Genomic DNA, 10,695 nt, shown 5'->3' with positions numbered 1-10,695 from the left:
AATGAGAGAAGTTCTCATACTGCAACTAGAGAGAAAGCCTGCGTGCTGAACTGCAACGAAGAGCCAGCACAGCCAAAAAATGAGAACAAAATACATATATACACATGAAAGAAAGACGCAGGTGGTAGAAGCAGGATGGCTGAGCCTCTGGGATGAAACTTCCCACCAAGGTTTATGTCCAGTTTGGACCAATTAATTCCAGGCTGCCGTCAGATAATACTAAGTGCTCTCGGATGCCACCGAGCGGCTGTCCTGGGGACATGTAGGAGTGTCTTCCCTCTTGAGGGGCAAATAGGCATTAAATCCAGATTCAAAGCAAGAAAACCTTCGAGAGCTGTGTGTCTTTAGGTTCAAAAGGACCGGCTCAGTCTGGTGAACCTCAGTGTCCTGTGGGTGTCCGCTTGCTCCTGAGAAGTCATTGATCTCTCTCTTTGATCAGGACGATGGGAAGACTGTGAGCACCCTGGAGGCGGGGCTGCCCCCGTGTGTCTGGTGACTCGTGGGTGAAGGCCGGCGTCCTGAAGCCCCTGAGGCCTGGGGAGGAAGCTGTCCGTCGCTCTGGAGGTTCGGAAATTACAGCAGTGAAGTCACAAAATAGACCTCAGTTTTTTTTTAAGATAATGAGCCGTGAAAAGCAGCACTACGTGGCTGTCTGCAGGAGTGTGGGTCACCGGGGAGTTCTGAAGCGGGAGGGTGTTCCCAGGTCACTGTCCCCCCACCACCTCCTGCAGGCCAGGAAGCTCAGAGGCATAGGGGCTTTTTCTTGGAGCAGCTTTGGTAATTAAGTGGGACACAGACAGTAACACAGGCTTCCCTGGTGGTGCAGTGGTAAAGAATCTGCCTGCCAATACAGGAGACATGGGTTTGATCCCTGGGTCGGGAGGATCCCCTGGAGGAGGAAATGGCTACCCACTCCAGTATTCTTGCCTGGAGAATTCTGTGGACAGAAGGAGCCTGGAGGGCTACAGTCCATGGGTCACAGAGTCAGATATGACTGAGTGTGACTGAGCATTCACGTATATATATAAATATGAGTATACACTATGTTATGCGTAAATTATTCTTATTATCTAAAAAATCCCCACGTTGCTGTATACCTCTTTTCCATTCAGTTCAGTTCAGTTCAGTCGCTCAGTCGTGTCCGACTCTTTGTGACCCCATGGACCGCAGCATGCCAGGCCTCTCTGTCCATCACCAACTCCTGGAGTCCACCCAAACCCATGTCCATTTTGTCGGTGATGCCATCCAACCATCTCATCCTCTGTCATCCCCTTCTCCTCCTGCCCTCAATCTTTCCCAGTATCAGGGTCTTTTCAAATGAGTCAGCTCTCCGCATCATGTGGCCAAAGTATTGGAGTTTCAGCTTCAACATCAGTCCCTCCAATGAACACCCAGGACTGATCTCCTTTAGGATGGACTGGCTGGATCTCCTTGCTGTGTGTGCAGAACAAGTCCCCTTCCAACCGTGACCTCTTTTGCCCAGCTCCTGTATCTTGGGGAAATCTCTTTATTTCATTTTAGCACAGAAAAGATCAGTGCGTTTTGAGTACATGAAGTTTGATACCGACTGTAGTGGCTGGATTCATAAAAAGGCATAATTTGATCCATGAGCAACTTGAGTTTTCATATCAATATTTATTAGACTAAGAGACAGCCATTTTCCACTTCCTGTCCTTTGTCGAGTTTGGGTGTTGACTGAACACTCCAAGTTAACTGGCAGATGTCTCTGCCGACTCCCTACCTGGTTCCTGAAAGTTTCAAAGAGCCGTAGTGATGTGTGTGGGCCCCCAGATGTCACAAGACTGTAATGCAGACGCCCTGGATCCCAGCCCTACCATCATCCTCTGAGCCAGACCACTCCCCACCCTGTCCCGGGCCTTCTCCACCCCCGGCCCATCATCCAGGAAAGACTCAGAAGGGAGAGCACAGGTTTATGCCTTTATTGCTGAAGGAGGAGCGGCCCCAAGCAGGAGGCCCCAGGAGGGGCCTGGAGGGGCCTGGGTCCCAGGAGGGGTGAATGTGGTCCCGGTTCCTCCTGGTCCCCTGATGGGGCAGGCGGGGATGACATCGTCTGTCCCCAGAGGGGCCAAGGCTCCCGGGCTCTGAAATGGACATGGGGCTCCCCTGTGATTCCTGGGGCACCTGCCAGACCCTTGCCAGCCTCTCCGTGGCTGGGGATTCAGGACGGCCCCTCCTTGGGAGAAGGACCCCCCTAGCCTCCCCCTTAGGTGTCCACTTCCTGAGCCTCCACCTTGGCCCTTAGGTCTGCCAGGAAGGAGGTGGAGGAGATCAGCGTGTGAGTGAGGCCAGGACACAGGTCACCCCACAAGAGCGAGCATGTGGCCAGCCGGCTCTGTAGTCTCCAGGAAGGACCCCAGCTTCCAGCCATTCCTACGGGGGGACCCCAGGGCCTAATGGGGGCTCCCGGGCCCAACCAAGAACCCCTACCCCATGTGTGTGCCCAGGACGTGGGGCAGGGCAGGCAGCTTACCCCAGAGGCGCCGGCAGGGGCTCACCTAGATGTGGCACTGCTCTGTGGGGGAGGGAGAGCCGTGGCGGGGGGGCGTCAGGATGGGACTGGACACCCCAGAACAGAGGGAGCTGGGGAGGGGGTGGGGAGGGGGCCACCTCGGGGCCCTGCACCCCGTCTCCATCCTCCCGGGAGGCCTGGGGAGCTGGGGGTCACCATGGGAGGAGGTGGTCCTGGGCCAGGTGGCTTCCTGCCCCAGGAGCAGGGTGGGGCCTGGGTGCTCACCCTCCAGCTGGGTTGGGTTGAAGGACAGCCGGATGTGCATGGGCAGGGCCTTGAGGGCTTTGTCGAATTTCTCCAGGGCCTCGTCGTCCACCTCCGGGGTCCTGACTGTGGGGCCGGGACGGGGTCAACCCCTGCTCTCCAGGGTGGTGTGCAGGTCTGCCTTGGCCTCCAGCACACCTGCCCTTCCCCCTTGGCCCAGTTCCCTCCCCTTCCTCCCAGGGCAGTGCAGTGGGTCTGCAGCGTCACAGGGGGAAAGCCTGCTCCCCACCTCTGGCTGTCTGGGTCCCCTCCTCCCCCTGGGCCAGCTGACACGGCCAGGAGACTCCACTCGCCGATGCCCACGCCCTCCTGGCACATGGGCCCTGAAAATGCCCAGTGGCACTGCTATGGCATGGAAAATGTCACCTGCCATTTGTTTTCAGGACGTGACAGTTGAAAGACAGCTTTGTGCCTGAGTTCTTATTTGATGAAATAATTGAAACTCCCCGGTAACAAAGGCTGTTAGATTCATAGTGACCGCCGGCTCCTTCGTGATGGTCACACCAGAGCGCTGCAGCCCGCCGTCTCCCAGCCTGTGTGTCTGGCCCCCGTCCCCAGTCACCCACAGGCCCCCAGGACACCGGCTCCCGGTATATGACCACCCTCTCCTGGCGGGACTCGGGGACCCCCCATCCCTCCTCCTCCTGGGAATCAAGCTCCCTGCTCCCACCGTCCCCCCTGGCCCCGTTGCAGCGAGGACCACACAGCTGGTCTCCCTGGGCAGCCAGGGTTGGCACCCACCCAGGCACTGGCAGGCCAGGCTTTGCTCGGGCTCAGCACTGTTCTCCATGCAGAAGAGCAGGTACTTTTTGTAGTCAGTGTCCAGCACAAGGACTTTGTTCTCGTTCAAGGCTGGAAGAGATCAAGACGGGAGGAAAGTGAGTTCCAGCAGGAGGGGGGTTTCTGGTCAGCCCCCAGCACCCCCCACAACCAGCGGGGCTCCCCCGGGGTCACCACTTGGTGAGGACGGGGTGGGGAGCGCCCTCTGGCATCCCCCAGCCCCAAAATGGTGTGGCCCCTTCCCTGCTGCCACTGCCAGGCACATGGGGCCCAGGAAGCCCTCACTCTGGAAGCCCAACTCTGGATCCGCCAGGGACCCTCCACCACCTCCTGGACTTGGGAACACTCACCACTCAGTCTGAGGCCGCCCTCCCCCAGGGACCGGAGTGGTCAAGAAATAGGGCTTCCCCCGATCTCGGGTGGGGCTGAACACTGCCCAGCAAGGGAAGAGGGATGCGTCCTGAGGACTGGGGAATTGTTGGGGGGCAGCGCTGAGCGGGGGCAGCTGGGGCTCTCCCTGACCGAGGCCTGCGGGTGGCCCCAGCTGCCCTGCAGTGTCTGGGCAGCTTGGGGGCAGGACCAGCATCCAAACCCCGTGCAGCCGGATGGCACAGGAGACCCTGGGCTGGGCACCCTGGCATCAGTCAGTGCAGGGCCTCCAGTCAGAGTGAGTCCTGAAGGGGCCAAGGGCAGATGTGGCCCAGGCTGCCCGGCGGAAGGGCAGGCCCTGATGGAACCCCAACCCCACCTCGAAGCTTTCTCATCTTGGATTTAGGACAAACAAGTGAATGAGCGAGGGCGGACAGAGTTCGTCTTCAGGAGATGAAGGAGCCGTGGGGTGGGCTGGGATCGTGGGGCACCTGGACCCCTGGAGCGGGCAGCGGCTCTCGGTTACCCCTGGGTGGGCACAGGGACCTCCTGAGCTCAGCCTGAGGGCCCCGAGCACCACCCCACCCTCAGCAAAGAGAGCTCGGGTGTCACCCTGGGGTGTCAGACCTGCCCAGCCGGGACCTGCCCACGGCCACCGGCCCCAAGGCCCCGGGCAGGTGGCAGGGAGGCCAGGGAAGCAGGTGGCACGGCAGTGTCTTCATCACCACCAGCCCCTTAGCATCTCGGGGCCTGACGCCAGCCCCCTGCACCTGCCCACAGTCCCTGGGGGGTGGTGGGCGTCCCCTGGGGACCCAGCACTCACCATCGATCTTGAACACCGCAGGGATCTTGGTTTTTTCTGCAATGATCTTCTTCTGAGCACACTCACCGTTCTCCCTGAAAGACAGCTGCTTTCTGAGCCACGGGCATGGACCATTTTCATCAGGATGAACTGAGGGCCAGGGGCAGAAGGCGGCCCCAGGAGGGGCTGGAGGCGGGTGGCGTGGGCATAGGGGGCCGGCTGGCCAACCGGCCTTGGCTGCACTCACTGTCACCTCTGGGGCCACAGGTGACCGGGTGGATGGGCCAGGAGAAGTCAGATGGAGCCAGGGAGAAAAGGTTGGGGAGAGCCTTGACCACAGGCACCCCAAAAGGCAGTCCTGGGGTTCAGGTCCCCATCTCTGCCCCCACACCCACCCAGCTCTCTCCTGCACTCTGACCCCCGTCTGAGGGTGGACAGGGCTGGTAGTGGGAACTGCCTGGGCCCCGAGGACCCAGGTCTGCAGCCGCCCAGCGGCCTTCACACGGGCCTCTCCCCCGCCGGCTTTGTCTCCATGACATCTTGTTCATTTTAGATACTGAGCTGTTCAGACCAGAAATAATGAAAACGTCTCTCTGTTGCTCAAGTGCATTTGTAATCCTCAAACTAACAGCGAATTCAGAATACCTGCCTTACTGTATGTATCTTTCCTATGCATTTCCACTTCAGTGGATTTTATCTCCCCTTCCAAGTTAACGAAAATGATGTTTTGTGTTCATTTGTTTGATGATGTTCTGAAGCGTCAAATTAATAAAAGTTGGGGAAAAAAAAGAAAGAGAAAGCCCTGGATAAGCAGCCTTGGGTGGACCTCCAGGGGTACCAGGAAACTCCAAGCCCCGTTCCCCAGCCCTGGGGCCCTGGTCCCTCCTGCACCCCACCCCGGGGGGGTCCATATCCCTGGGGAGTGGGGGTTCCATGCTTTTTTTGGGGGGGACGCCCACCATTTCTGCAGCAGGATCTCCAGGTCGCCCTCAGGGGTGGGCTTCAGCTCCTCCACATACACTCTCAGGGGGGCACTCTGGGCGTCCAGCAGGGAGATGTCGCTGGCCGCCATGGCCAAGGAGTACCAAGTCCCCGCCACCTGGGGAGGGACCTTGAGCTGCACTCCAGGGGCGGGAAGGGGCCCCCAGCCCCACAGTGGGCTCTCTGTCCCACCCTGGCCTGGGCAGCCCTGAGATGCTCCCCCCAACTCGGCACCCTGAGGAATGCTCTCCCCAGACTCACTCTGAGCCCAAAGAGGGACCCAGATGAGCCCCCGCACACGTGGCAACATTTGGATCTTGGGGAGACATAGCTGGAGGTGGGGAAAATTTGAGGGGCAGAGCGACTCTTTTAGGGGCTGAACTGTGTCCCATTAACCCCCAGAACCTCAACACAGGACTGGAGACACGGCCTTTAAAGAGATGACAAAGGTTACGTGAGGCTGTGTGGGCGGGCGTGGATCCAGCAGGCCTGGTGACCTCACAGGAAGAGGAAACCAGGGCACGCAAAGGACACAGGGAGAAGATGGCTGTCTGCTCCCCGGAGAGTGGCCGCAGGAGAAGCCAGCTGGGCCGATGCCCGGATTGCAGGCTTCCAGCCTCCAGAATGCAAGACACTAAACGCCTGGTTGAAGCTGCCCTGGCGGGCGATTTGTCAGGCGGCTCTAGCTGACTGATGGGAATCCCAGACGTCACAGCCTCCCTTGGTCTCTGAGGCCCAGCTCCCCTGCCTGCCCTGCAACTCACCACCCACCCGGGCACCCTCGAACCTTCTGGATATCCAGGCCCTTCATGGTCTGGGTGACGATGAGGGCCTGGGCGCCACAAGTGAGGGCCAGGGCAAGCAGGAGGCACTTCATGGCTGCAGCTGGGGTCACGCTTCTGAGCTCTGCAGGGAGTGGAGGGCTGAGACAGCGGGCTCGGGGCCTTATACAGGAGGAGGGCCAGCCAGCCAGCCCGGGCCGGGCCCCCAGCCACGCGGTTCCCCGAATCCCCCCTGGCCTATCCTTGGGCCCTGGGGTTGCTTCCTCTACGAGGACAATAGGAGGCCTTCTTCCATTCGAGGCCAAGCAGGAAGGCCCCCTCTGGGCCTGGACGGTTCCTGGTACGCCCCAGAAGTGGGGGCGCAGGGGGTGTCCAGGCTCTGGGTCCAGGCTGGCTGCCAGCGCCAGGAACACTTCTGGGGTCAGCCTCTTAGACAAGGACAGGTCAGAGCCAGCACTGGGGGCAGGTGTGTCCTGGAGGGTGGCTTCTGCCTTGGGCACCATCTCCTCCAAACCATGTGACTGTGGCCTTGGGTAAAGGGATCTCTGCAGTCACCCCACCCTCTGCAGGCTGGGGCGAGGGTGACATGGGGTTCAGGTCGAGCTCCGAGGGGGGAACCTGGTCAGTATCGAGGGCTCTGCAAGCACCCGCTGCCCAGTTAGGGTAGCAAAAATGGCAACAACAATGACAACAGTCATAATAACCCCCAGGATGGGAAAGTGACCTGACCCCTGCTGCGGGGGCATGACTGAGTAGCACTAGGGCTCCGTGCAGGCACGTGGGATGGGAAGGCCTACAGGACCCAACCTCCCACCTCCCACCTCTCACATTTTAAATCTCCCAGGGCACTTCCCTCCGCACCGCTCAGACCACAGCGAGCTGCCTTCAGACCTCAGGAGTGGTGGGAATGCTGGTGCTGGGTGTGTCGCTGAGTATGGAGGGGGCCCGAGCAGGGAGGGCGCAGGACAGTCCTCCTGGCTGAGTCCACATGGGCATCAGTACCCAGCAGGCTGTGGGTGCCCTATGCCACTGGCAAAGGGGGTACAAAAGCCTTCAATTGACATTCTAAGCAAGTAAACCACTCATCTCAGGGGTCGGGTGGGCGTACTGGGGTAGGGGAACAGGAGCAAGGTTGGGGTGTCTCCTGATAGCGGGGGCCTGGCGGGTCGGCTCCTGTTCCCCCCCTAGACTGTAGGGTCTTTCCAGGGGGCCCGCTGGCCTGGTCGGCATCTTGGGTGGAGGCTCAGGGATCTCCTAGACTAGCTCTGGCTTGCTCTCTGGCCTCTGGTTTCCTTCCCGGAGAGACTGTTGGTGACTGTACCAGAAAGAGCCCACCCACGGGAGCAGACCCCCGGCCGCCCCCAGACCTCCCTTTCCTGTGATGGAAAGAGGAGGCTTGGCCAGCTTCGGTCCTTGCCCTGATCTGTATTAGCACCTTTAATTCTTGCAACAAGCCTCGAAGCTCAGTGTTTCACGAAGAACCTGGGTTTTACGATAAATCCCAGGTTCCGTGTTTTGCGATGAACCGCAAGCTGTGATGGGGTTGAAGGGCGTTGCTCCAGAACTCACGTCCACCAGGAACTTCAGGATGGAATCTTGTTTGGAATCTAGGTCTTTACAGATGTGAGCTGTTCAGGTGATGCTGGAATGGGGGCTAATCTTATGTCCGGTGTCCTTGTGAGAGAAAACGGGGACACAGAGGGGACATGGGGAGAATGCCAGTGAACATGGAGGCAGAGACTGGACTGAGGCGTCTACGAGATCGGGCCCAAGGGTGCAGCACCAGGAGCTGGAGGCGGCGGCGGAGGGGGCAAGGATCCCTCCCTGGAGCCTCTGGAGGGAGCTCGGCCATTCGACATCCAGACTGGAACTTCTGATCTCTGAGGGGACAGGGGCACCCCTGCAGTGAGGAGCCTTCCCCATAGGTGGCCCCCCGAACAGCAGCATGGGTGGTTTGAACACAAGTGTCAGATGCGAGAGGCCGTGCCCCCAGCACCACTCTGCTCTCAGAACTGGGTGATGCAGAGCAGAGGGAGGTCAGCCAGGGAGAAATAGCACCCCGTTCCCCAGCGAGCTTAGGAAATCAGGGTGCCACCAACCTCGGGACGTCCAAGCTGCAGGGTCTCCCAAGTTCCTGTGAACCGTGACCACAAACCATGCCCTTCATGGCAAAGCTATTCATAACTTCCAGGAACCTTCAGCTTCCAGAGAATACCATCCAGAGAGAGAGACGGAAATAAAGCACCTCTGGCCTGGGGCACCTGGCACTGACCACTATGGGAGGGAGGCTGGACAATCTTTTCCAAGCGCTGCCCCAGAGAGTGGGACCTGGGAGGAGACCTGGACCCCCATCGGCTCTCAGCATCTCCCCCTCCTGCCAAAACCCCTGCTCTTCAGAAGCAGGTCAGGTCCTGGGCCTGTAAGTGCAGAAGCAAGAAATCACTTCTCTCAGAATGAAACTGTGGGGCTGGGCAGGGTCAGTGGGCATTCACACAGTCTAGGATGCCGTGCTGCTTGGGGCCCCCACCCTGGCCCCAGGAAGCCGGTATGAGTCTCACTGGTCGGTGCTGTGTGCCCCCACACATGTCTAATAAAAGGGACAACCCAGAAGAAACGGATACATTCCTAGACATGTACAAACCCAAGACTGAGCCAGGAAGAAATAGAAAATATGGACAGACCAGTTACCAGTAATGAAATTGAATCAATAATTTTTAAACAATTCCCTCAAAAGCAGTCCAGGACCAGAGGGCTTCACAGCTGTATCTACCGAACTTCTTTTTCTGGTTGTGCTGGGACTTCATTGCCGTCTGTGGGTTTTCTCTGGCTGTGGCCCGTGGGCACACAGTGGGTGCAGCTCAGTGGTTGCAGCGTGGGGGCTTGTCGCCCTGCAGCATGTGGGATCTTATTAAAGGTTCCCCAACCAGGGAGCAAACCCACATCCCCTGCACTGGAAGGCGGATTCTCAACCACGGGCTCACCAGGGAAGTCCCCAGACCTTTAAAGAAGAGTTAATACCTATCCTACTCAAACTATTCCAAAAAATCAAAGAGGAAGAAATGCTTCTAAACTCTCTCTATGAGGCCAGCATCACCCTGATACTAAAACCAGACAAAAACTTTACAAAAAAAAACACACCACCTTAGGTCAATATCATTGATGAATATAGATGCAAAAATACCCACCAAAATATTAGCAAAGTGAATTCAAAAATACATCGAAAGCTCACGATCAAGTGAGATTTATCCCAGGGATACAAAGATATCTGCAAATCAATCAATGGGATATACCACATTAACAAATTGAAGAATAAAAATCATTAATGAATTGAAAAATAAACATCATCTCAATAGATGCAGGAAAACCTTTTGACAAAATTCAACATACTTTTATGATACAAACTCTCAACAAAGTGGGTATAGAGGGAATAAACCTCCATATAATAAAGGCCACATATGACAAGCCCATAGCAAACATCATAATTGATGGTGAAAACCTGAGAGCATTTCCTCTAAGACCAGAAAAATAAGGCAAGGAAGTACACTCTTGCCACTTTCATTCAATACAGTACTGGGAATCCTAGTCACAGTACTCAGACAAAAAGAAATAAAAGAAATCCGGACTGGAAAGGAAGAAGTAAAACCACCACTGTTTGCAGGTGGCTTGACAGCTTGTCATACCATACCATGCCATTTTCTTAAGAAAATCTTTAGATGTCACCAAAAAGCTAATAAGTGAATTCAGTAAAATAGCAGGATACAAAATTAATACATAGAAATCTGTTGCTTCTCTATACACTAACACTGAGCTATCAGAAAGAGAAACTAAGAAAATTATCTCATTCACAATTGTACCAGAAGGAATAAAATACCGAGGAATGACTCTAACCAAGGAGGTATAAGACCTGTACTCAGAAAACTGCAATGAAAGAAACTGATAGAAGAAATTGAAGATGATATAGAGGGGAAAATATATCATGCTCACAGATTGGAAGAGTTAATATTGTTAAAGTGACTATACTGACACTGATCTATACTGACTATACTGATATACCAATGACTATATCTGTAGCTTTACAGATTCAATGCAATCCTTATCAAAATACCAGCATCATTTTTCACAGAACTAGAACAAATAATTCTAAAAATTGTGTGGAGACACTAAAGACCAAACAGCAGAACATAATC

The 10,695-nt window shown here is 56.2% G+C and overlaps 1 protein-coding gene across 2 annotated transcripts; it reads right to left on the bottom strand.

Annotated features, from left to right (window-relative positions):
* Nucleotides 1–1,918: 1,918 nt before the first annotated feature.
* Nucleotides 1,919–6,632, bottom strand: LOC109566578 (beta-lactoglobulin). 2 transcript variants are annotated; one of them, XM_019971082.2, is made up of 7 exons: nucleotides 6,514–6,632; nucleotides 5,705–5,844; nucleotides 4,767–4,840; nucleotides 3,536–3,646; nucleotides 2,756–2,860; nucleotides 2,492–2,533; nucleotides 1,919–2,102 (listed from the first exon to the last, which is right to left on the bottom strand). In XM_019971082.2, exons 1-6 carry the CDS (start codon nucleotides 6,601–6,603, stop codon nucleotides 2,517–2,519), a joined length of 537 nt encoding a protein of 178 aa, XP_019826641.2. In that variant the 5' UTR covers nucleotides 6,604–6,632; the 3' UTR covers nucleotides 1,919–2,102; nucleotides 2,492–2,516. The 2 variants fall into 2 exon arrangements, with proteins under 2 accessions (XP_019826641.2, XP_019826643.2); XM_019971084.2 differs by having other exon boundaries at nucleotides 2,517–2,533.
* Nucleotides 6,633–10,695: the final 4,063 nt, after the last annotated feature.

Source organism: Bos indicus, chromosome 11 (genome assembly GCF_029378745.1).
Source record: "Bos indicus isolate NIAB-ARS_2022 breed Sahiwal x Tharparkar chromosome 11, NIAB-ARS_B.indTharparkar_mat_pri_1.0, whole genome shotgun sequence".
In the NCBI taxonomy this organism is placed as follows: Eukaryota; Metazoa; Chordata; class Mammalia; order Artiodactyla; family Bovidae; genus Bos; species Bos indicus.
Note: the sequence above shows the minus strand (reverse complement) of the source record. Positions and strands in the feature narration are given on the sequence as shown.

Bases quoted from the DNA above. Each gene is read 5' to 3' on its own strand.
- LOC109566578 (XM_019971082.2), bottom strand. From the start codon at position 6,603: ATGAAGTGCCTCCTGCTTGCCCTGGCCCTCACTTGTGGCGCCCAGGCC. The intron at 5,845-6,513 runs GTTCGAGGGTGC...GTCCCTCCCCAG, and splicing joins AGGGCCTGGATATCCAGAAG to GTGGCGGGGACTTGGTACTC. The intron at 3,647-4,766 runs GTGAGTGCTGGG...GATCTCTTCCAG, and splicing joins TGCGGTGTTCAAGATCGATG to CCTTGAACGAGAACAAAGTC.